The 26824-nt window shown below is 36.5% G+C and overlaps 2 protein-coding genes across 4 annotated transcripts in view; both read left to right on the top strand.

The window, feature by feature from the left end:
* Positions 1–2795, top strand: part of LOC132132242 (tetratricopeptide repeat protein 28-like) — a 254837-nt gene extending 252042 nt beyond the window's left edge. For all 3 annotated transcript variants that reach the window (XM_059544582.1, XM_059544581.1, XM_059544583.1), the window contains one exon: positions 529–2795. In XM_059544582.1, coding sequence (XP_059400565.1) covers positions 529–2108 — 1580 coding nt within the window. In that variant the 3' untranslated portion in view covers positions 2109–2795. The remainder of the gene's footprint in view (positions 1–528) is intronic.
* Positions 2796–5458: 2663 nt separating this feature from the next.
* On the top strand, positions 5459–26821 carry LOC132132930 (phosphatidylinositol transfer protein beta isoform-like). Its single transcript, XM_059545501.1, has 11 exons — positions 5459–5536; positions 8042–8072; positions 10001–10146; positions 10433–10524; positions 11067–11074; positions 12374–12448; positions 12545–12628; positions 15091–15168; positions 15262–15372; positions 19370–19492; positions 25904–26821. Exons 1-11 carry the CDS (start codon positions 5517–5519, stop codon positions 25952–25954), a joined length of 819 nt encoding a protein of 272 aa, XP_059401484.1. The 5' UTR covers positions 5459–5516; the 3' UTR covers positions 25955–26821.
* The last annotated feature ends 3 nt before the right edge of the window (positions 26822–26824 follow it).

Raw genomic sequence — 26824 nt, 5'->3', positions numbered from 1 at the left:
TTTCAGAATAAAATGATGCAAAAAACAATGTTTACTATGACTAAAGCAAAACAAAAAATTAGGTAAAAATATATGTATACTATATTTCCATTATACATCCATGCTACACTAATAAAATGCAGTGTGATGTAATAATTTTACAAACTATATATTAATTCATTATTTTGAAGAAAGTTAATTATATAATTATGCATAACTTTATTAGTGGTACTAATAAATTATTTATCACTATTATATAGGTAAAAATATAAATTATTTACAATTATATTATTTGTAATAATAGTAATTCATTACTTGACATATAAACTGAGTATAAAAAATTATTGCTATTTTAAATTAATATTATAATTTCATTAATTGCATGCCATAAATAATCACTATTACTATTTTTACTGGCTATAGAATTTCTACATTTCTACACCCATATATATATATATATATATATATATATATATATATATATATGTTATATTTATATAACATATAACACTTGACTTTATAATAATTGCACCTTAATGTTCTCCTCAGACTCTACTGAGCTGCCGAAGCGTCTGAGTCTGGACAGTTCATCGTCTCTGGAGTCTCTGGCCTCGGCACAGTCTGTGTCCCACCAGCTGCCTATGGGTTACCCCAACCCTCCCTTCTCCCCCCCATGCCCTGACAGTCTGGCATCTGATGCCATCTCCGTCTACAGCCTGAGCTCCATCGCCTCTTCCATGAGCTTCCTGTCCCGTCCCGAAGGCGCGTCTGATTTTATCAGCCAGCGCTCGCGGCAGCAGGAACTAGAGAGGCATCGAGGTGGAGCCGGGCTTTTCGCATCCCACCGGCACACGTCGGTGCCCCGCAGCCGCTCATCTCCACATGGAGCTGTGGGAGGGCATGATGATGAAGAGTATGAAGGATACAGTATAATCAGCAGCGAGCCATTGGGTGGCCAATGTGACACTCTCCCTCGTCCAACAAACCACAGGAACCATCGAGGTGCGGTGCGCGGCGGGACAGGCAGGGGTTACGCATTGTCCGTGTCCTCCAGGGGAAGCGTCAGCACCCCAACGTCCCCTGTCAAAGCCACCCTGGTTCCCAGTCCCAACTCGCCCTTCCAGAAGGTCGGGAAGGTGAGTAGCTCCGACACGGGCGAATCCGATCAGTCCAGCACAGAGACGGACAGCACTGTGAAGTCCCAAGAGGAACGTACGCCCGGAGCAGCTCTTGACCCACAGGAACTGGCACAGAAGATCCTGGAAGAGACGCAAAGCCACATGCGGGCCGTCGAGACTTTGCAGAGAAGCACTGGGAGTATCCCGCTGGGTGACGGGATGGGCAGCGGAGGGTCTGCCTTCCGTTCATCGGAGACGAGCGCATTCAGTCGCCCTAGTAGCCGGGCAAGCATCAAGGCGCAGTCGTCTCCACTCTCGACACGCCCCAAACCGCCTTCCCGTACATCATCCCTACAGAAGGTCAGCTCAGGATACAACAGCCCTGCCACGTCCGAGACGTCCCTAAAGGAAGGTAGCCAACCGTCCCCAACTACTGACAGTCATGCCCAGTTTAAACTCAAGTATCCCAGCTCGCCCTACAGCGGCCACATCTCCCGCTCGCCCAGCAACGTCTCACCCAGCTCGGGCCACCAGTCTCCGGCTGGCAGCGCACCCTCTCCCGCGTTGTCCTACTCCTCGACGGGCTCGACGCGCTCCAGTCCGGCGGACGCCCCGGATATCGACCGACTCAGATTGGCTGCTATTGATGAAAAAGTCCAAGCGATCCACAATCTCAAAACCTTCTGGGCCAGCGCGACCCAACAGCAGCACTCGGGACCAATGCGGGCACTTCGCGGTGGGAAGCTGAGCACTGCCAAACGAGATGTCCTGGGCCTTCTGAACCTCTCGCCCCGGCATGGCGTGACAGGACAGGATACCCCCGGCCAAGAATTGGCACTCGAGCACCGAAATCCACCCAACGGCCATCGTAAGATCGATCCCAAAAGAGTCGCGCCTTCTCCGACGGCTTCCACAAGCAGCAGTCCGGGGTCGCATCCCATCAGACTGCCTTCAGGGAATGGGTACAAGTTCCTTTCGCCGGGACGGTTCTTCCCTTCATCTAAATGTTGAGATTCTGTGTCACTGGCTTCTCTTGAGTATTTATAACTCCTGAAAACAGTGAAAAGGACAGTCTGGGTGAGGAAGTGCACATTCCCAGAAGCCTCAAACTGCCTACTGTTTTATTTTCCGTGCAGAGAGCATATAATCCTTATGCTTCCAACTACACTGTAAAGGACCATTTATATATGCAGACTGATCTTAGACTTGCGCAAGGCATGTCAGACAAAAAAAGAAGAGATTATACCAAAATGGTATTTCAAAAAAAGACAAAAAAGCTCGCTGTTTGTGTTAGTGAAAATGATGCGGCTTTGACTGATTTCTTTTTTTTTTTCTTTTTTTATATAATTATTGTTATTATTATTATTATTATTATGGATGGTAATTGTTATTACAGTTATTTGTTTTGTAAATTAAATCAACGTTTTGCAATCAGTATTACGTATACGTTTTTATATTGTTAAAGAAGCAAACCATGCACAAAAAAAGTTGAAAAAACATTTTCATATTTTTATTGAGATGGTGACGATGCACCTGACATGACTTCTATGTGAATTGAGTGTCAATATTACAGCATGGGTTCTCTTGCTCTCCAGTGAATCAGTGTCTTTTTAACAGAGATTTTGCATATGTGGACTCTCATACAGACATATCTCAGTCATTTCTCAGTAAAATGATCTCAATAAAAAGTTTAATTTACTCCCTTGTGGTGGTCTGCTATTCATTTTAATATTACTAGATAACAAAATGGAATGATTATAATAGCTTCATAAATAAAAAAAAAATTATGGGTGAAGCCCACAATACATACAACCCGAATTCCGGAAAAGTTGGGACGTTTTTTAAATTTTAATAAAATGAAAACTAAAAGACTTTCAAATCACATGAGCCAATATTTTATTCACAATAGAACATAGATAACATAGCAAATGTTTAAACTGAGAAAGTTTACAATTTTATGCACAAAATGAGCTCATTTCAATTTTGATTTCTGCTACAGGTCTCAAAATAGTTGGGACGGGGCATGTTTACCATGGTGTAGCATCTCCTTTTCTTTTCAAAACAGTTTGAAGACGTCTGGGCATTGAGGCTATGAGTTGCTGGAGTTTTGCTGTTGGAATTTGGTCCCATTCTTGCCTTATATAGATTTCCAGCTGCTGAAGAGTTCGTGGTCGTCTTTGACGTATTTTTCGTTTAATGATGCGCCAAATGTTCTCTATAGGTGAAAGATCTGGACTGCAGGCAGGCCAGGTTAGCACCCGGACTCTTCTACGACGAAGCCATGCTGTTGTTATAGCTGCAGTATGTGGTTTTGCATTGTCCTGCTGAAATAAACAAGGCCTTCCCTGAAATAGACGTTGTTTGGAGGGAAGCATATGTTGCTCTAAAACCTTTATATACCTTTCAGCATTCACAGAGCCTTCCAAAACATGCAAGCTGCCCATACCGTATGCACTTATGCACCCCCATACCATCAGAGATGCTGGCTTTTGAACTGAACGCTGATAACATGCTGGAAGGTCTCCCTCCTCTTTAGCCCGGAGGACACGGCGTCCGTGATTTCCAACAAGAATGTCAAATTTGGACTCGTCTGACCATAAAACACTATTCCACTTTGAAATAGTCCATTTTAAATGAGCCTTGGCCCACAGGACACGACGGCGCTTCTGGACCATGTTCACATATGGCTTCCTTTTTGCATGATAGAGCTTTAGTTGGCATCTGCTGATGGCACGGCGGATTGTGTTTACCGACAGTGGTTTCTGAAAGTATTCCTGGGCCCATTTAGTAATGTCATTGACACAATCATGCCGATGAGTGATGCAGTGTCGTCTGAGAGCCCGAAGACCACGGGCATCCAATAAAGGTCTCCGGCCTTGTCCCTTACGCACAGAGATTTCTCCAGTTTCTCTGAATCTTTTGATGATGTTATGCACTGTAGATGATGAGATTTGCAAAGCCTTTGCAATTTGACGTTGAGGAACATTGTTTTTAAAGTTTTCCACAATTTTTTTACGCAGTCTTTCACAGATTGGAGAGCCTCTGCCCATCTTTACTTCTGAGAGACTCTGCTTCTCTAAGACAAAGCTTTTATAGCTAATCATGTTACAGACCTGATATCAATTAACTTAATTAATCACTAGATGTTCTCCCAGCTGAATCTTTTCAAAACTGCTTGCTTTTTTAGCCATTTGTTGCCCCCGTGCCAACTTTTTTGAGACCTGTAGCAGGCATTAAATTTTAAATGAGCTAATTAAGTGCATAAAAGTGTAAAATTTATCAGTTTAAACATTTGCTACGTTATCTATGTTCTATTGTGAATAAAATATTGGCTCATGTGATTTGAAATTCCTTTAGTTTTCATTTTATTAAAATTTAAAAAAACGTCCCAACTTTTCCGGAATTCGGGTTGTAAATAAGCAAGCAATCAAATAAATAATGATAATAATAAATTATTTATAACCAACTATTTTATTACAAATCACTTTCCACAGTATTTTTAATGATAATGTATAATGATTGTACTTTACAAATAGGTTTTTATTTTTGTTTTCATATTTCTATGCAATTTTATCCTTATATTGATTTAAAATTCACTATATTCATAAATGTAACATTTTATTGTGCTTTAAATTATTAAAAACAAATGGGTAAAGCCCAGTGGTTTGAAGGATAGTGGCAAAAAAAATGGTAAAAATGTAAAATGACAATTAATTAGTATTTTAGGGCTGCACTGTTATCCATAAATAGTATTTTAATGTCATGTAATGGTAATTGTTGTTATAGAAATATGCCTGACAAGAGTTTTTGGTAGGCCTATATAAACTATGGTTAAACTCAATTACATTTTAGTGGGAGTCTTCTCTGAATCATGGTTAAAATGTGTGATAGTTATAATTTTTTTGCTCAGAAAATAAATAAATGAATGAATTAATAAGACTTATTCTAATGTACTAAAATAATAATAACATAAAAATAAAGTTGTATTAAACCGAAAACCCCTTTTTGTCTGCACTGCAAGTCACTTTGGATGAAAGTGTAAAATCCATAATCATAAACATAAAGTCCATGATATGGAGCAGATAGTGAAGAAAAAGCATCAAACATATGCAGCTTAAATATAAGAGAGATTGACACGGCCCTTTTCATGTTTTATTATTCCCACTTGTGTTATTTTGTAGTTTTTTACTTTATTATTATTCTAAAGTGTCACTTGATACCATTCTCATGGTACAGTAATTTGTGTAAGGATAAAATCCATTACATGAATAAAATCACACATAATTGTATTTATTTATTTCCGAAAGCTTAGCGGTTTATGATTCTGTAAATCCTTTCTGAAGCTGCATTGGGCGGAGTCACGTGGCTTGTGACATCACGTCGGCAGGCCCGCGCGTAGCCGTTACCGGTGTAGAGAAGATGGTGCTCATCAAGGAATAGTAAGTACAAGTGTTATTTTTCCAACTTTTCAGTCAAACGCTTATGTGTAAATGCGTATCTGCTGGTTCTTGACCACTTTTGGAGAGTGAAACGTGGACGCGCGGAGGTGGACTCGCACATGAGGCCCAGTCAGCTTTAGCCGCGCTAGCATGTAGCAATGCTGCTAGCTGGTATTAGCCGTTCAGATTAAACGACACCAAATCTGACAGTTCCCTCAGACTGCAAATAACGAAAAAATAATTTATTCATACAGTTCATATTCTCAAGTGTCTGACTTTGACTTTAGCAGATTTATTATCACAAAAAATGTCACGTTGTAGTAAAAACTCGCTTTTTAGTGCCGTTTTGTTGTTGTTTTGCCGGTTGTGTATTAATGACTGCAAAACACCTTGACAATCCACCAACTTTTGAGTCAATCTGAGTAAAACTTTCTAGATTATATTTTAACATTTACATAAGAAATTTTGTCAACGTATTATAACAAGACTAATTTAGTTTAGCATTTAAATGAACACAGCGACCTAAAGTTCATGCTTTTAAACACGTTAATGTCAGCATCTATTTTGATTAAACTTTGACAAATTAGCCTGTGGCTTGACAACACGTTTGGTTTGCCTTGTTAACCACTTAATCTAATTTATTCACTCGTGTGACTTGGTTATTTTTAGGCATTTTCAGTTTTAGACATTCTTTGATGCATCTAAATTGGATTTAAACGTCAATTTGCAGTCATTAATTTCCAACTTGTTCTTGTTTCCTATCAGGTTTTATCTTTCTTTTCTCTAGGGATCTAGTTATCACATTTTAATTAGGTTCTCATTTGTAGCACAGGACATGACATGTCTGAAAACAGTTGCTGTATAGCCTTTAATCTGAGAGATCGGATCAAGATTATGTCACAATGTGCCACATTATGAAGTCCAGCTCCTTTTAACCTTCTCTGAAGGTTCAGACTCAGAGTATCCACCCTTTAAGAGTATGCAAATGTGAGCAGCCCTAGTCACGTTGAGCAGCGATGCAACGGGTTTGCATGAGTTGTTTTTCAGAAAACTCACTTCCAAAGTTTCTACCGTTTCTCTACTAGGTTTAAATGGTGAAATGTACTAGAAAAAGTCAATCTTTTGCAAGATTGTAGAAATTTCAGCCTCATGAGGTTTACAGGGGAGTTTCCATATTGAGTAGTTGAGTAATATAGAAACTATTTCAGGTTTTTTTTTTTTTAAAGGGTTAGTTCACCCAAAAATGAAAATGATGCCATTAATGACTCACCCTCATGTCGTTCCAAACCCATAAGACCTCCGTTCACAACACTGCAGTGATGCTGCTGACATGTTATCATTGTTATTGCCAGAAAACACGTCAGTGAACGCACTCACAACAGACCCGGAAGAGAAGACAATGCTGAATAAAGTTGTAATTTTTGTTATTTTTGGACCAAAATGTATTTTCGATGCTTCAACAAATTCTAACTGACCCTCTGATGTCACATGGACTACTTTGATGTAGTGTTGTCAAAAGACAAAAGACTCGGTACTTCGGTACCAAGTCGGTACTAAGAAAATGAAAATGCGATAGTACCAGGTTTCTTTAAGTACCGTTGGTACGGAGGACCCGCTCAACCCGGTTTTGGACGCATGCAGCGCTATGATTTCCGCGAAGCAGAAAACGCGGACGGAATCTCCAAATCCAGTCATGAAAATGAAGCTTACATTTTAATATGGAAAGTCATGGAATTTGTCAAAGTTAGCATGAATTAATAAAATCAAATCTCCATATGGACCAGTATCTGTAAATGTTAAGCCGCAAAATTTGGTTGAAATATGAATCCTGCATGTTTTGCGCATCTCTGTGTGAATGAATGAATGGTTTGTTTACTACATAGACTGAAGTGCGTGACGCTTGCAGTAATTTCAGCATTTGCCGTCTCAGTGAGGATATAAACACATAAACACAACATCACCAGAACTGTTCTGAGTCACTTCACAAGCATTTTACCATTTCATTACCATTTCAGTGTCAAGGTATTGTGCTAGAAATATTACTATTATTTAGTAGAGTGTATGTGATACTGCTACTACTGTTGAAAAAATGTATACAACTTATATATATAATTAAATATACTGTATATCTGTGTGTAAAATTCTCATTGGCTATCAACACATTTTATTCATATTATAAAATATATAAACTAGGGATGTCAATTTTCTATCATTTCCATGATCGATCATTGTTTAAATTAACAATCTCCAGCAACATGTTTTTTTCTCTCACTGCAGCAACTCAGAGCACGTATCATACTCTTTATACTGGCTAAAGCACATTTGTTTCAATCTATAAGAATAATCAGCTTACATTACCAGTAAAAAGTTTTTGAACAGTAAGATTTTTCATGGTTTTAAAATGTTTTTTTTTTTTAACTTTTTTTGTATAATGTTGTTCTTTTAAATAATTATTTAATTATTTTTTATTTTATTAAACAAATAGTTTTTTTCTTTTTTTTTCAGTCGTGTGGTCTTGCCATGCTCGGTGGAAGAGGTGAGTACATTTTTTACAATTACCCCCAAGTCCTAATAAGTTAAAAATGGACTGTAAATGTGCCGCATTACTTTGACCTTGAAAACCAGCGGAGACCCACATTTCTTGTGGTTTAATAACGCTAATGTGTTATTAGTTCCATTAGCAACACCACCAGCAGCATCAGGCGGCTGCATCTGATGTTTCTCTAGAGTTCAACACCACAGCATTCACACAAAACTCCAGCGTTTTGAACTCTTCTGGCATGTTGAGGATTTGATCAGAGCAACAAGGACGAGATAAAGCATGTCATGCATGTAGAACACACTCACCCTCAGGGAACGTTTGAGTCTTGTGATCTTTTGAGAGAAGCAATCTTGATGCTTGCTTGATTGGCATTGTTTGATTTTTTGCATTTAGGGTACCATTGATTTGTAGCATACAGTCAGAATACTTTTGTGAAGCTGTCAAGCAGACAGTTTTTAGATGATCTGAGTTGCAGATATTCATTTCCTATGTGATGCACCGATACAAGGATCCTCTTTGAGAAAAACACACTCTAGGGCTCCGTTCTATAATCTAGTGAGCTTCCTACAGTGCATGCATGTTATGGCATCATAGTTACGCTCAATGCTTTTAGCAGAATGCAAGTCCAGAATGCACTGCAACAAGCTCAGTGAGAAATAAATCCAAGATGATGGAAGACACCATTTTCTATTTATTTTGACTTGGTTTTTTATTTTGTTTTTATTTTATTTGAGTTTTAGTTAAAATTATAGTTTGTTTTTGTAATTTGTTAGTTTATGGGTTTGACTTTTAAATGTCTAGTAGTGTTATCTTAGTTTAATAAAGATACTATTGTGTTTTATTTTGGTTTAGTTTTAAATATATATATATTTTTCCATTTTCATTTCAATATTAGTTCAGATAGTAGTATTTTTGTTTTGTTTTAGGGATGGTCATTTCGATTAATTTTCCCGCCTGACATTCACTGCTCGTTATTCGAATGTTAACCGTTAACTGATAAGAATAGAATATTAAATTAGTATTAAATAACTAATAGAATGGATAAGTGTCTGTGACCCATTAAGAAAAAAATAATAATAATATATATACATTGGGATGACCCACCCCACCCCACCCGGTCTCCTTCAAAATTTCAATTTGATAATCTGGCCCTCAAATGAAAATAATTGACTAGCCCTGCTCTAAGGCATCAATCAGTCACACAATGCAAAGCGTTGTCTTCATGTCTGGAACTGCTGGAAGCGACATATTTTAATTATAAGAGAGCTGTTAAATTCCACAGACTCTGATCTGAGTGCGTTTCCTATATGAAGTATGTAGGGTTTGTGTATTCATGCATGTGACACCGCTAGTTTAAAGTTATGGTGTTTACTTAATTTTAACAGGTAAGATGAAAAAAAAAAGATCAAATTCTTTCTAAGATGACTTCTTAGGTGTGAGGTTGGCATATTTATGATCACGAAGACACGGACTAAACCAGTGTTATTTTGTATAATTGAGATACTGTTACAGTTTTTATTAATATTTTGAATACATTTTAGTTAAAAAAATTTTTTTTAATTTTAGTTACTTTTTGGTCTAGATAATTATAAAATAATGATATAAAATAAACTTTTTATTTCAGCTTGTTGTCAAGGCAGTATTTCTCATTTTAATTTAGTTTGACTTGATATACCAATATAACTGAAATAAATGGTCAAGGAAAAACTATACTATAAAGTAACACTGCAAGGAATACATGTATAGTTTAAGTTAACTATAATAGTCCTGGACTAAACTAAAGTTTTTGATTTTCATAAAGTGTTTATAGGGTTCATAAGAGAGGTTAATAGTCACCTTTGATTCGGTTTTAAGTGTGGTTTTGCTTTGATCATCTGTAGCATCTGATCTATCAAACCTCACCTTTTTCTCTGCCGTTGCAGTATCAAGTTGGGCAGCTTTTCTCTGTGGCTGAGGCCAGTAAAAACGAGACGGGTGGTGGAGAGGGCATTGAAGTGCTGAAGAACGAACCGTATGAGAAGGAGGGCGAGAAGGGACAATACACACACAAAATCTACCACTTAAAGAGGTAAAGAAGAGCCAATGGCTTAGTTTTATTCTGTACACCAAGATAAGTTCACCAAACTTTAATAGTATTAATAGTACTTTAATCACGTTAGTAATTTTCTGTAATTGCTGAAGTGTTTTTTTAATTCTTGATACTAACACCACCTACGGTTAAGTAATGTCATATGTGACACATCTCTAGTTTTTTTGCAGCACATTATCAGATGACAAACCATTCAACTTAATGCAAAGCTGTAAATAATTACTCTGACTTTGCTTCATTGCTCTTGTGTTTTGCATTTGTCTAGTAAAGTGCCGGGCTTTGTGAAGATGATTGCACCAGAGGGGGCATTAGTTTTCCACGAAAAAGCCTGGAATGCTTATCCATACTGTCGTACGAGTGAGTGGAAACCTTTTCATCTGTTATACCACACGATCCATCACTATCATATTGTTATTGCATAGAGCAATATGTAATGAGTTACATATTGGCACAGATGTCATGCATATAGAGTGTTTTTTGATTGTTTCAAAGTTCTCACATTGTGCTGTTTGGTAAAGAATTAGGCTGGAAACATACTCAGCAAGTATGCAAACGCAGACATGATTACTCAACCAAAGCATACAGAGCTAAACTGTATTGTTGTTGTTTTTTTTGTTTTTTTTTTGATAGCTTGTCACATAAAAGTTTTTATTTTTACCAACATTAAGTTAAATAGATGACTGAAAGAGAACTGTAGAGTCTGATGCACTAATAATATAGTGCTTACTTGAATTGCATTATTGACCTCTGACGCTATAGCATTTTGCATTCATGTACTCGGAGTATGTCTCGGGCCACATTTGTATTGGTCTGTTTTGACAGTGGAAATATGAATGGTTTATTATTTCACCTGATTATTTTTCTTCTTTTATTTTTGCATGCCGCTCCATTCTCCTCAGTTGTGACTGTAAGTACGAAAACTAGCTATTTTTATGACTGTATACTAGCCTGTAGTGCATGGTCATTTACTATGAAGTGCCTGCAGTTTGCATCAATGGAAAAGTTGTTTTTAATCGAGCCAAACATTTCATTGATTCTAAGGGTATGAATTGACACAGTTACCTTAAAAAGTATTTAGATGCATTGTAAGTGTGTGAATCAATGTCTGTATCTGCATGTCTTTATTGTTTAGTTTCAAACTTGTTTTTGCCAAAAATTTAGATTGTAAAGTGCACGTGTTGTCTTTCTGTTTAAATAAATTATGTCATTGTATGCGATAACATTCAGGCAAGTGTGACTTAAAGCCAAAGGCCATCCAAGCTATAGATGAGCTTGTTTGTGCATCAGGACAGATTTGTAGAAATGTATCATGACATCACTTGCTCACAAGTGGTTGCTCTGTAGTGAATGGGTGCCGTCAGAATGAGAGTCCAAACAGCTGATAAAAACATCACAATAATCCACACCACTCCAGTCCATCAGTTAATGTCTGGAGAAGTGCAAAGCTGTATGTTTGTAAGAAACAAATCCATCAGGGGCCTTTTTAACTTCAAACCAATGGTTCTGGATTGAAATATGAGCCTATAATCCATTGGAAAAAAAAGTCTGAATCAGGAGAGAAATAAACACAGCTCAAGCACTGTCTACACGTGAAACAGTCTAAAACAGCTCGAAACAAATATGTGGTTGGATTTTGATGTGAGAGAACAACAGGAGATGGACTTTTTCACTGGAGGAAGTGTTATTATGGATTATTTTAGCTTTTCACTTCTCCAGACATTAACTGATGGACTGGAGTGGTGTGGGTTATTGTGATGTTTTTATCAGCTGTTTGGACTCTCATTCAACGGCACCCATTCACTGCAGATGATCCATCGGTGAGCAAGTGATGGAATGATAGATTTCTCCAAATCTGTTCCCATGAACAAAAAAACTCATCTACATCTTGGATGTCTTGAGGGTAAGTAAAGTGCCTGAATATGTTTTGGGAACACTGTGTATTTATTTTAGTTCAGCACACCAATCATAATGCCAGTTTACGTAGAAACTGGAGTACAGCCTTCGTACTTCCTGTTTTCTAGGAACTTGTTCCCTCCAACATTAAAGCCAGTTTAAAAATATGTGGTTTGAATCGCTCTAAAGTCGCTGGACTTCAGAATATTTGCATTGCATGTGCTGTTAGACCACAGTTTAAAGTGAATTCATGCTGCTGTTTGTGATAAAACTACATTTCATGAATGTAAACATCACTGCATCTTCTCCTCAGAATGAATACATGAAAGATGACTTCATGATTAAAATTGAAACGTGGCACAAACCTGACACAGGCTCTTTAGAGAATGTGAGTGAGAAGTTTTTTTTTGTTATATGATGTTCTGAATCCATCTGTAATCTCATACTCAAGCTGATTTTTGTGTTTGTTTGTGCCAAATACCAGGTACATGATCTGGATCCCACCACATGGAAGACAGTGGAGGTTGTGCATATCGATATAGCCGATCGGTCTCAGGTCGAACCTGGAGTGAGTTCACTTTACATCAGTCTAGAAATGCTCTGAACTTATTCTTTGTGCCTTTTAGTAGCAATACCCTTTTTGAATATGAAGCCTACAGTCCATCCCTGCTGGCACTCAAAAATGGGCTATGGATACCCAACCAGTTGCAACTAATTTGCATAGCTCCGCCCTCAGCAGCAAACGTTTTAAGATGTTTTTGCATTAGAGGTTATGGTGTAGCCTAGTTGCATGTGATGTTCCTCATTTGTAAGGCCCTTTTGGATAAAATAATTGGCAGAATGACTAAATGAGTCCATTGGAATTATTTATTTAATGTTCAACCTTAGTGCTTCTGTTAATCGCTCATGCATAAACACTTATCGGCTGATGCAGATAATCTTAATCTTGCAAAATCTGATTTATCCATTTAGTTTAATATTGTGTTTTATGTAATATTCTCTGCACAAAAAGTTTGAGGTCAGTATGATGTTTGTTGTTTTTGAAAGAGACCTAAGTATACATTGTCAAATGAAGTGACAGTAAAGACATTTATGGTACAGTAGATTTCTATTTCAAAAAAACACTGTTCTTTTGATCTTTTTGTCAAATAATGGCAAAAAAATTTCATGTATCACAGTTCTGAAAAAATATGAAGCAGCACAAATGTTTTCAACACTGATAATAATCATAAATGTTTATGAGCAGCATATTAGAATGATTTCTGAAGGATCATGTGACACTGAAGACTGGAGTAATGATGCTGAAAATACAGGTTCGCATCACTGGAATAAATTACATTTTACTCTAATCTTGCTGACCCAAAACTTTTGAACAGAAATGCTTTAACTGTTTAGACATATTTTCATGTCATAAAACGGTCTTGATAAAACAACCCCTTTTATTGTGTACTGTTTATTTGCTTGTAAGCATTAGCAGATCCAAATAATTACAGTATTGATTAGGTTCTTACAAAAAATCACAATGTCACAAATTCCTCGTCATTTAGAAGCAATGTTAACCTAAAAACATGCACATTAAAAAATACACCAGAAACAGCAGTTTTAGCACACTGTTTCCAGTGTGCAGTGATTTGAGACATGCTAATCCTTATCCTGCATGCTGTTTAGGCTGGCTAGTGTGTGACTTGTGATTCAGCTTTTAGCTGGTGTGTTACGTAAGACTGGATTAGGGTGACGTGTCTTTAGAGCGTGTGGACCATTGCCCTTCTAACCTGCATTACTCAAGGTTCACTAGTTTATCAAGAAGGCTTCTTCTTTTCTCTTAACTACTACGGGGAGACCTGATCCTGCTCTAAGCGACAACATTTACTGAACAATCTGGTCTGTTTGAAGTTGTAGACATCACTGCTAAAATCTCAAGCTTCAAGATCAAACAAACTAGCGGCCGGTTTCGTGTACTAAACTGCGCCAAACATCAGCTGCTTTGAATAAATCCAAATGCATTTCCATGTGACCTCATTCTGGCACGGTGCCAAATGCATAAATACAGCTGCGTCCATTTGACTGGAGTCCAGCATAGTTGTGTGCTGACTAGCAGGAGTGTGTTGGTTATCTGACCTGCTCACTGTGGAGGGGTGCTGAACTGACTGCTCTTCTCAGAGCCCAATGCTTTTATGCTTCATATCTTTAATTAGTTAAGTGGATCAGTCCTGGTTTAGGTTAGTCCTTATTCCCATATGTTCATGGTAGTCAGTGCTGAGGTTTAAGGGAATAAAAGGTAGCATGCCAGTGTCTGCACTATTGTGAGGGGGAAAAAAGAAGGAAATGGTGGGAATTCCCAAATCGAGCGCGTCTCATGATTACGATGATTTATTCTATATAAAAATATCTTACTGACCCCTTTTTTATTTTATTTTATTTTTAACCTAACTACAAGTCTATCGAATCTTGAGGGATCCTTTATATGCACACTACTAGTCAAAACTGTTGAATAATTACATAAAATATTTATTTTTTTGAAAGAAGTCACTTCTCCTACCCAAGACTGTGTTTATTTAAATAATAAAAATACAGTAAAAACAGTAATATTGTGAAATATTATTACTATATAAATAACAGTTTCTATTTGAATATATTTAAAAAAGTAATTTATTCCTGTGATGGCAAAGCTGAATAGTGTATGGTGATTTTGTCATATGTAAAGGGTTAAAATAAAAAAGAATGCAACCACGGTATGGTGATGTCATGAATATGTTAATTAATGCGTGCCATCATCTAGTGACATTTAAGCAACTGTTTAAGCAGGCTTTAGCTACTTTCCATTAAAAGTAGTTGACAACAGTGATAACATGAAATCAAAATGGACTGTTTTTGCTTTTTTGTTCCTGGTATTTGGTAATAAAAAACAAAGAAATTATTTTATTCATAGTTTATATTCTGAAATTACATCTTTGCTGACTAAATCCAGGCAGTATGGAGAAATATTAACCATAAAGGAAATAAAAGTGACTCAAATTGTCGTTCCCTCAGGACTATAAACTGGCAGAGGACCCAGCAATCTTTCACTCAGAGAAAACTGGCCGGGGACCTTTAGGGCCAGACTGGAAGGTGAGTGGCTCTATTTAATTAGTTTATCAGAGATTTTTACTCTCTATTAATTCAGTTCTGAATAAAGACAATGTGTGGTTTCTCCCCGAACAGAAAGAGCTCTTGGCTAAGACGGACACCCCTCGTATGTGTGCATACAAACTAGTCACCGTCAAGTTCAAGTGGTGGGGCCTTCAAACTAAAATAGAAAACTTCATCCACAAGGTAAGAAACAATGCTCATTCAAGCTAGCACTTTATCGTTTATTCACTCTCATGTTTTCTAAACACACATAGGGCCCAAAAAGAGATATTTAGCAGACCAAAAAAGAGATGCACCAATTGCAACTTTCTCTGCATATTCTGATGTTCCTTCTAAGAACAATATTTGACAGCAAAATCTTTTTTTTTTTTCGATGCAAAATTTTATTTTCATAATAAAAGAAATTAATAAACATTCAAATTTCCCTCAAACTGCACTTTTACAGGATTTCTTCCTCACTGAACTCGTAAAATAAAGTGCTCTGTGACTGGAAAGAGGTAGAGATAATTAACTGAAAATTAGTTGCTGTATAACAAAACAGATGTCATTTTTACCTAACTTTATTAAATGTATTTGTCATCTTTCATATCATATTCTTACATTGTATCAAATAATTCAGTTAGAATAATAAGACACTGTAGAGTTGTTAACATTCAAATGAAATCAGTGTTAACAAACTCCATCTTTCTACTGCAGAGGAAACACAGAAGCAGCATCTGAAGTGGCATTAGATGTATTTACACAGACTGTTTAAATGCTGAAATCTGAAAGGTGCCATTAATGCATTTACACCACAAAATTGAAAATGCATAAATAATGTTATAAGATTGTTTTAAATATTTGTTTGAACATACAATTAAGAAATGTTGGGGAAAATGCAATGATACTTTTAAATATGAAACCAAACCACCAATACATAACAGAAAACAACTGTATTAATGATTGAGTTTTTCAGTCATTCAACCGATTCTTTCAAATGGTTGATTCATTCAGAAAAAGGCAGGTGACTCACTGTTGATATGAATGGGTCACTGAGTCAGTTTGTTCAAAAATGTGGATTCATTCAGTAACAAAACACTGCTGTGTTTCTCTGAGACACACAACAGTTCTGCTGTAACTTTGATTGGAATTATTTTCAGTGCTTGCAGAATTTCAAAATACCTGGTAGCCAGAGATGAATTTGAACTAGCCAGAATATAAAATCTCGTACAGAAAACTGGATAGGAGTTGAAACATCAATCGAAATCATTTTCAAAACACAAATATGAGCAAATATCAAAGAAGGAATTTTATTTCACTCTTTACAGGGTATCTGCATGATTTTTTTTATTTAAGGCTTTTTAGGACTTTGTAAGACTTACACAAATAAAATGAATGCCATATGAGTGGGGTAGCGCAATGTGAATGGTGTCATATTAAAGTAAAATTACATGATTCACAAAACAAAAAGTAATAAAATGATAACCATCACATTAGAAGTGCATTGAAGGCCATCTCTCAGAGTGCACAAGTGCCTTATGGGTTAAAATAGCCTTGCTTGCAGAGCAAAGTGGATATTATGGATGTGAGGCCATGTGTGCATTCTGAGAGAGTGAGAGAAGACGCTGTACCACTCAATCCCAGTCATTCATATTGTTTGTGAAATTCCATCACTCAAAATTTTAAAATGACTAATCTGGATTCAACCTGCCTGCTACAGTGCATACATTTGTGGGAATTGCCTGCTTTATAATCGCTAAACCTGTGGGAATGTGTAGAATTACTCTCAATACCTGCTATCCTACAGCGAAACATGGCAACTATACTCTAAAACAGTGGTCTCCAACATGGTGCCCGCGGGGCACCTGGTAGCCCGCGTGGAGTCTCTGAGTCGCCCGCCGAGCACGTTGTATAAATAGCCTGAATTGTAATCTTTCATTTTTTTTTTTTTTTTTTAAGATAATGGCATAATATGAGAAAATAACTATTGGTGACATTTCATATACCATTAAAACATAATAAAATAATTCAATAATTTAAAATATTTAGAATCTGTACGTCTCTCTATCTCTCTCTTTCTGCGTCTCGTGCGCGCACCTCTCTGTCTCTCTCTCTCTCGCTCTGCGTCTCGTGCGCGCACCTCTCTTGTTCTCTCTGCGTATCGCGCGGCAGAGGAGCAGCGTTTTAATTTAGTTTAACACAGATATTATGTTGCTTTTCTAATTTTACATGCAAGTATGTAAAGTATATCATTCAGTCACTATTTCATATTTATGCCGTTGTTCTTCTCTGTGTGTGTGTGTGTGTGTGTGTGTGTGTGTGTGTGTGTGTGTGTGTGTGTGTGTGTGTGTGTGTGTGTGTGTGTGTGCGTGCGTGCGTGCGTGTGTGTGTGTGTGCGCCTATATCAAACAAGTAGCCCTCAAGACTATTTTATCCCTTCAGGGAGCCCTCACTCACAAAAAGGTTGGAGACCCCTGCTCTAAAAACACACAGCGTTTAATTATAATAGTGTTCTCATTATATTATGTATATGACAGTCCCAGTCATTGTTATTAATATTCTGCATTGTTGTTTGTAGCACTTTACTCCAGCATAACTAAACCAAATACATCTTGATATTGAGATAAATTGTATATACAGTATATATATGTATATGCACAAGTGAACTTGACTGTGCTAGACATGAAGATATAACTCCGGACGTATTCCATAAAAACGCACTGAAACATGGCATATTCTTTTAGAGACATGTTCTCTTTATAATTTTATGTAGCCTATATGACAGATTTGTTCTGCACATGTTGCCTTTAATGGTACCATCACGGTTCTGTGATCAGCAGTAAATCTCCATCTGAAGGCCAGAGGGCGCTCTCACGTTGAAAATCCAAATTTGCCCCGAAGAAGTAATCCAGGAAATGCCTATAGCTGCAGTGCTGAATAAACGAAAGATTAAATTGCTTTCATTGATACAACATGGCTAATAAACATACGACTACAGCAATATATGGTTTATCGGAGTTCTTCTTGTTATAATTTTCCTCATAAAAAAGTATATCTATAATGAAATTCTAATCAACATAGTCTTTATCACTGCTTAGAATACAATGGAATATTGTGTGCCTTAATTATTCTGTTGAAGAAGCCACATCGCCTCACAGAAGGATTTATTTCAAACACTCAACTGATGTTATGAAGTGAATTTGGAGTTAAAACATGTTATTAAATGTGGTGTTTTCACGTGCTCTCAGATGGAGCAGCATTTACTACACAGAGCCGTAGTTCACTGATAAGATACGCGAACAGCTGTTATCGCAAACGATTTCATAATCCTACAGTTATATCGTCTGCGATTATGAACACGATTTTGCATGGCCTGTCAGAGAACTATGGCTCTGTGTTGTAAATGCTGCTCCACCTGAAAGTAGGTGATGGAGATTTACTGCTAATCACAGAACCGGCTTTACTGACTAAATGCCCATGACAATCGCGACTAATCGCGTACTATTAATTGTGCAGCCCTATTACCCTCCTTCAAAGTCATCATGGCTGGGTATGTTCTGTGGGTGGTGTATCACGGTTTTTCGCTTTGGTTTGAACATTGTTACACCTCCATTGCTTACCTATATCATATATTATAAATATAATAGTTTTTCTATAACAGTATGCGTGTATAATTTTCTATGAGTTACTTTGTGTGTGATTTGTGTAAATTCTTAATCAGTTTTTGGTGGCCACTTGCCACTTTAAAAAATCTGCTTGTCTTGTGCAAGCATAAACCGAGCGCTCTGGTGGTTTCCCTGCTGTTTATTTTGGCCCCACACATATTACAAATTGCACATTTTGTGTCTTCGCTCACAGTGAAGAAATCGCATACTGATGACATGTAGGTTTACATGCGGATGTGAGCGTGGCTGTGATGTCAAAATGGGCCGGCTTGGAATCAGAAAGATGTGAGACTGACCGGTCACCGGTCTGGGCGATCATGCGGAAAATCAGCTGTCCGGTCAAACGGTGCATCTCTAGTCCAAAGTGCTCTTTTTCACGCCCATGTGATGCTGACATGATCAAAAAAAAACGCTTCCATAAAGTGGTCCAAACAACATATTATATCATGTCATATTTAAAATCTCAAGGTGTGTTTTGAATGAGTTTTGAGATATTTATTTTACAGTAACAGACAGTATCTCTTCTGCGTTTGTAGCAAGAGAAGAGAATCTTCACCAACTTCCACCGTCAGCTCTTCTGTTGGATTGACAGCTGGGTGGAGCTCACCATGGAGGACATCCGCCGGATGGAGGAGGAGACGCAGCGACAGCTGGAGGAGGTGAGAATAACATTTGCACAGGATTATGGTCCAAAGCATGTGTATTTTTCTCAATTGCATTTGTTCCCACCCTTCCTTGGCAGACCTCCTTATTCCCAGCAGTACAGATCATGAAACGCTGTTCTTTCCACTTTTTTTTTTTTATCCATTCATGAATGGTTTTTAAAGGTCGAAGGTGTCATTTCACTGCCTTTAGTAGAATTGCTATCATTTCTTTTTTAAATAATTAGGCTGAATTAAGTGTAAAAAATTACAGCTAATTTTGAAAATAATTACTTACTATAAATAATTGCATTAGGTTCAGTGAGGGAAATTTATTTGTCATTGTCATTCCAACTGATTCAGTAAGTTGCCCAAATTATTCAGACTAATTTAAATTCAATTATTGATTAGATTTTAGTTCCTAACAGTGTTGTTTTAGGATCATTGATATACCATTATAATTTTTAATAATATTTTGAATTCAATTTTTATAGTTTATTTTTAAACTTTAATTTTTAAGATTTCAGTAATTTTGTGTTCGTCTTTTTTTAATGTCAATATAGTTGTTTTTTTATTCGAGAAATTATTTGAATTATAAATTTTTTTAATCAGTTATTTAATATTTAGGTATTTTAGTACTTCAAGGTAAACTAAAAGAAAATTATAAATCTTGCTGTGGCAACTAGCTGAAAAATATATATCTATATATATATATATATATATATATCTATATCTATATATATATATATATACTCTAGATAATGTTAATAATCCTGGATTAAGTCTTATTATATAAAGATAGCTAGTGAGTTGTCCAAATGATTCAGACTAAAATAGCGTGAATGATTCATTTCCATTTGAAAATGAGAATTAGTTGAATGCAATTACTGTTGTGTTCAACTAAGCACAAGGCAATAGAAAATTGTGTTAAATCATAAAGAAAGCTTTAGTTTTATTTAGTCTCTTTTAATTCAATTTAGACTACAGTTGAAATAGAAAATCAGTGAGCTATTGAGAAACCGTCTGTACATCATCAGCCTACAGTACACATTTTACAGCATAATGTGGGCGTTTATATGTGGAATAAAATGTTAGTACCTGTGATATTAGCACCAGGGGTCATTATTTGACTGTAGACGTCAGTAGTCACTGGATTTAATTTGGCTTCTGGACGTTATTGAAGGGGTTATAGATTTGAGCTATATTGGGTTTTTTCCAGCTGGTCACCATTGGCAAGCATGCTCATATTCTCTATTTTCAGTTGTGTGTTTTTGTTGAATGCGTCCCAGCTGAAGTGTATAGTATTTGGCCCAGATTCTTTCCTCTAACCAGTAAATATGACGATCCAACGGCACGCAGTCTCTCCAAACTCTGACACGGTCTGTGATCGCTTTCAGCATGCAGCCAAAGAAAACCACAAACTTCTCACTGCCTGGGAAATATCGATCAGTACATTCTCATCCAAATCCCGAAGGCGTAGTCGCTTATTAGTTTTATTCTTAAGCGATGGTTAGCCAAGACCAATAAAGTGATTCCTTAACCGTCAACGCATCAGTCACGTTACGAGTTATATCTTTCTCCTATTCATCTGGTAATTGCTTTCAGTTGTAAAGGCTGGCATTGATAAAGCAAACAGTATATGTAGTAAAACTTTATATTAAACAAACATCTTTTTACACCGGTACTATCCAGTTGCCAAGCAGAAAGTATGTATTTGGACTAATATTTGACGAATTAAGTTTACTTTGGCTTTGCCGTGCTTTACAGAAATCTTCCAGGGTATATTTTTTCAAAACCTCTTTTATGGAAATGATGGTGAATATGTTTCCAGTGAGGATTATGTCAACGTTAACCCATTCAGTGCCTCCTTGCTGAGTGTAATGGTTTGATTGGGTGAAAAGAGTCATGAATACATCATATTTCTCCCTGAAATAAAGAAAAGAGAGTCTGTTGTACCATTAATATCAATCGCTTGAAGTGTGAAGAAATAATCGTAACATTTTTCAGTAAGGCACAATTGTCCATATGAAGGTTTTAAAGTTAATTAATTGCAATTTTAACATAGTTATTTGTAAGTATATTTTAATAAATGTAATTAAATTATAATTAAAATGATTATTACTTTATTACATAAATGTAAAAAAGTCATTTAATAAAGTTTTTAAAATATTTCCTTTTTCTTTCTTTTTTGCATTGCAATATTGAAATTATTTTAAGATGTAGTGAAAATGTAAAGATGTTTCATTATGAAAATGTCTTTCTCAAAAGCTGGGAAACTCAAAATATTGGATGAGAAAAGTATTCATAGAAAAGAATGATTTAAAAAATCTGTAGTACAAAACTAAAACCACGCCAATATTACTAAATATAGCATTAAATGTGTATAAAACACTCATTCTTCTGTAGAAACATTGTCCAACAGCTACACCAGCAGGTAAAGTAACAGCGAGAGTCCGCGTCTCTCGCCTCCCCTGAGCCCATTGAGTTTTAACAGACCAACTAAAACGTGCCGTGAGTTTGGTGGGGGGTAATTGAGAATGAATGGAAATATATTGTGTAAATCATTACTGCCCTGAGTTATTTAGAAATAAATGTAAAATGCTTAAAACACTTGCTTAGATTACTACTTGGCTTTAATAAATAGAATATTGATTACATTGATTACAGAAAGAGCTTTATTGCAGTGTTTAAGTGTTTGCGCACACAAAGATTTCGTATTGGTGTCAGGAGCTTCCAGTACAGCAGGTAATAATTAAATGGTTAATGTAAAAATATAAAATACAATAGTTTTTCTTTTTCTTCTGATAGTGTACGTAATGTTTATTTAACCAGACTTGGACATGAATTTACATTTGATAAAAATAAATAAAAAAATACAACTACTTTGTATCCTCATTTCAAAGCACACACACGTTTTTTGTTTTTGTCTTTTGAGATTCATTCAAATATGCTTTTCATGTTCTATTGTTGGCTATTTTGTTTCATAACATTTTCCTTCCAGCTGGTGGTCAGCAAGCGGTAAGATAGCACCTAATGGCATGTTTTGTTTCTAGATGCGTCAAAAGGGATCCGTACGAGGCACGACGGCAGCCGAAGAGTAGCTGATTTCTTTTTAGTAACACAAGGCAGGTGGAGAGACTCTGTAAGTTACGGCGGAGGAGTCGGCCGCTCCGTAGTGCATTCTTTCTCTCGTTCTTTTCATCCGCCGCCACCCACTAACCCATCTCTTCAGCTAACTAACTTTTCTTCTGGTGTTCTCCTCTCAGCTAAAGTGTGGAGAAATGGAAGCCGAGTTAAAGGGTTAGTCATTTCAGACAAACTCTTGGCTGAACCGCCCAATAGCTTTCGCTCAGGCCAGAGGAAAATAGTGCCTCAACGGCGCAAATTGAAAGCAGGTGTTTGCAGCTCCTTGAAAAAGCCTCATCTGCAAGTTCTAATGGTTTTAGACTCCAGTTGAAAGGTAAAAGATTCTTGATTTTTAAAGCAAGTGTGGTGGCCAATGCCTGTAGCTTCCAAAAGCAGTGTTCTTCTGTCGAATTGTTGATCTTCTATCGATCTAAATGGAGGCAGGTTGTGATGTTTACAGGAGCAGCTGCAATGGCCATCGTTTTCTATTCCACTGTTCTTGTCCTGAAGGGTTAGTGCATACACACATAAAATGCCATCATGTTGTACCAAACCCGTATGACTGAATTTCTTCCATGGAGATGTTTTTAAAGTATCTCCACACTTGTTTTTCATACAGTTAAAGCATACAGTGGCCACAGGCTATCAAGCTGTGAAAAAGCATCATAAAAATAGTTTATATGATTTATGTGCTGTATTGTAAGTCTTCTAAAACCATAAAATAGCTTTTTGTGACTGAGAAAATTTTTTTTTGTTTATTTAAATTTATATTTGCATATTCAAACATGGACGTGCAAAGGACGTGCAAAGGAGATTTGACTGCCACTGTTGAAGGAAATGTTTCAGACAATAAGTTTTTTCATCACATAAAAGGTATCATTTGACTTTATATGACTTGTAATGTAGTGCACAAGTTGTACTACTGTTGGACTATGTATGTTGTTGGACTACTATTATTGAGATTTTTCAGAGCTTGACAGCCATGAAATACTTTCAAACAAGCATCTTGTACTTTCTGAACCTTTCTTTGGTTTTACACAGAAGAAAGAAACTCGCGCAGATTTGGAAGGATGACAAAACTTGAATTTCTGAGTGAAATATACCTTTATTTTCACATTGGTCATGTGGTTTCTCATGAGTTTCTCAAATCTTATGTTGATTTCGCAGCATCTCTGTAAGGCACTTAAGAAGTTCATTTTCTAGACTTCCTTCTGGAGAGAGAAATTCAGTGTCTGTTGAGAGTCGGAACGGCACACAGCCGCTTCATATTTGTGTTTTTCTCCCTCCCTCTGCGTTTGGCTCTGCCGTAAAACGATCTGGAAGAGATGAAGTTCTCCTCGGCCGCTCTTTCCAAGCGTCTCTGCCCAATCTTTTTTTTTTTTTCCTCCATTTCTCATCTCTCTTCATCGCCCCATTTCTGCTTCTCTGCACTGTATTCTTGGTTTCTAATCACAGTTTGTGTTTGTTGATTTTTCCAGAGTGTGTTTGTACTCAGCGCATGTGAGCGTGTTTCTGCTCTCTTTGATTTGTGTGTGCATTTGTACACGTGTAAGTGTTTATATATAAAAAAAATGCCTGCAGTGTCTTGAATTCACACGGCGTCCTAACCAGGCACGATGAAAACTTAATGCTGCAGTGATGTGACAATCATGGCAGATCACAACTAATTAAAGACACTATTTCTAGTAGTCGTACTTGGTGTTATTGATTCAAACGAACCTTTATCCTACATATTAAAGTTTTGTATGTAAATCACACATTGTTTGTGCTACAGATGAATGAATCTGTGAATAATCAGTGAAAAAAAATGAAAAAATCCAACAAACTATCTAGAGATGCGAGTTTGCTCTCTTTTGACTTGAGTCCGTAATAAGCCAAAAAAATGTAATACCCTTAATTAAAGCCTTAGTTATTTTAGTGTTATTTATATATTGTTATATTTTAGATTTTTTAATTAGATTCGACTTTTAGTTTTTTTTTTTTTTTTTTTAGTTTTAGTAATTTTAAATACTAATAATTTAGTACTTATTTTATTTCAGATTCTTGCAAAGGCAATAATTTGGTAACGCTTTACAATAATGTTTCATTTGTTAATGTTACTTAACTACACTAGTAACTATGATCAAACAATAAACAATACTTAGATTGAATATATATATATATATATATATACACACACACACGCACACATACACTACTAGTTAAAAGTTTAGACTTTTTAAAGAAGTCTATTCTGCTCATCAAGGCTGCATTTATTTGATCAAAAATACAGAAAAAAAATGGTTTCTATTTTAATATCTTTTAAAATATAATTTATTTCTGTGATGCAAATCTGATTTTCCATCAGCCATTACTCCTGTATAAAGTGTCACATCCTTAAGAAATCATTCTAATATGCTGATTTATTATTAGAATGATCATTGTTGGCTGAAGTACTTTTTTAGGATTCTTTGATGAATAAAAAGGTAAAAAAGAACAGCATTTTTTTTTGTAATTATTTTCTAACAATATAAATATTTGCATAAACTTCTTAACAATTTAACACATCCTTGCTGAATAAAAGTTGTAATTACTTTAAAAGAAAAAAGAAAGATAGAATACATTTACTGACCCCAAACTATTGAACGGTACTGTATATTTTTAGAAAAGATTTCCATTTTAAATAAATGCTTTTCCTTTTAACTATTTATTCATCAAAGAATCCTGAAAAAAAGTATAACAGGTTCCAAAAAAATATTAAGCAGCACAACAGTTTCCAGCACTGATAATAAATCAACATATTAGAATGATTTCTGAAGGATCATGGAGGAATGATGGTGAAAATACAGCTGTGCATCACAGGAACAAATGAGATTTTAATGTATATTAAAATAGAAAATTTGTATTTTACATCATGATAATATTTCACAGCATTACATTTCTTCCTGTATTTTTGATCAAATAAATGCAGCGTTGATGAGCAGAAGAAACTTCTATGAATCAATGTAACCATTTAAAACCAAGCAACCAACTAAATCTTTTATATATCATTGCTCTTTTTGTTGTTTTTGATTGCTTCCACTGTCCTCATCTGTAAGTCGCTTTGGAAAAAAGCGTCTGCTAAATGAATAAATGTAAATGCACAAAAACTTAAATTAGCATTGTAGAGATCGTCACATGATAGGCCACTTCATCATTTCATCCCTGGTTAGGACAGAAGGGTGGAATAAATCGTCTGGCTTCAAACATGCATTGAAGAAGCTGCATGAATAGTATTTATTCTGTGTTATTAACAGTCACTGTTTTCTTCTCCCATTCTCGTAGCTTCGTAATACTGGTCAGGTTCGAGGCACCAGTGCTGCTCACGAACAATAAGGCTGAACTTCAAGAATCCAACCACGACGACACTTGACGAAAGACATCACCGCATCCAACCAAACCGGCCAGTGGTGGCGCCGTCCTCCTGCACCAGACCGCAGAATGACACCGTGATCAGTAGTACTGTTCTCACACACCTGCCGACAAGGTGGACATACTTTCACGCTCAACCTGTTTTTAGATTCAGGCAGGTTGATCCAGTGAATTTCCCACTTTTAAAAAAATCTGAGTTTTACTGTATTGGTTGTGTTATTCGATTTCAGAAACAAAACGACTTTATTTTGGCAGGCATTGGACCAATTCTTTGTGTTTTAGTTTGGTTTTATCTGTTTGTAATGGTTCAGATCTTTATTTTCTTGTTTGTGTTTAGTCTCCCCCCCCATATCCCCCCCCCAGAATCACTTCTTTTGGTTCTTTTAAATTCCTAATCATGTTTTTAATTAGTAGATTTTCATTTCGCATCGGCGTAGTCCTGCCTACCATGTCTAGTTTTTCTAGGTAAAATGTGTGATGCTATTGCACGGCATGCACATTTGTGCAAAAACACACGTCCACCTCGCGAAACCTTTTCCACGAGTGGCTTTTGCATGAGCTCAAGCATCTAATCGGCTGTTTTTGAGAGGGTCTTCATGTTCTCAAGACACTTTGCGTGATGTAACCCCTCAGGACTCTTCAGGTTCTCCTCACCAAAATCCAATCTAGTTACTGGAGCAAATCGCCGCTGCCACTGCTGCTTTTTCTTACTTGCTTTAGGACAGTCAAAGTGCTTTTATATCGCTAACCTACCTGTAATGCCCTCAGGGTTCCCACAGTCTTGGAAAATCCTGGAGATGTCAGGGAAAAATTGTGATTTCCAGGCCTGCAAAA

Source organism: Carassius carassius, chromosome 49 (genome assembly GCF_963082965.1).
Source record: "Carassius carassius chromosome 49, fCarCar2.1, whole genome shotgun sequence".
In the NCBI taxonomy this organism is placed as follows: Eukaryota; Metazoa; Chordata; class Actinopteri; order Cypriniformes; family Cyprinidae; genus Carassius; species Carassius carassius.
This window is presented reverse-complemented; position numbering and strand designations above follow the sequence as displayed.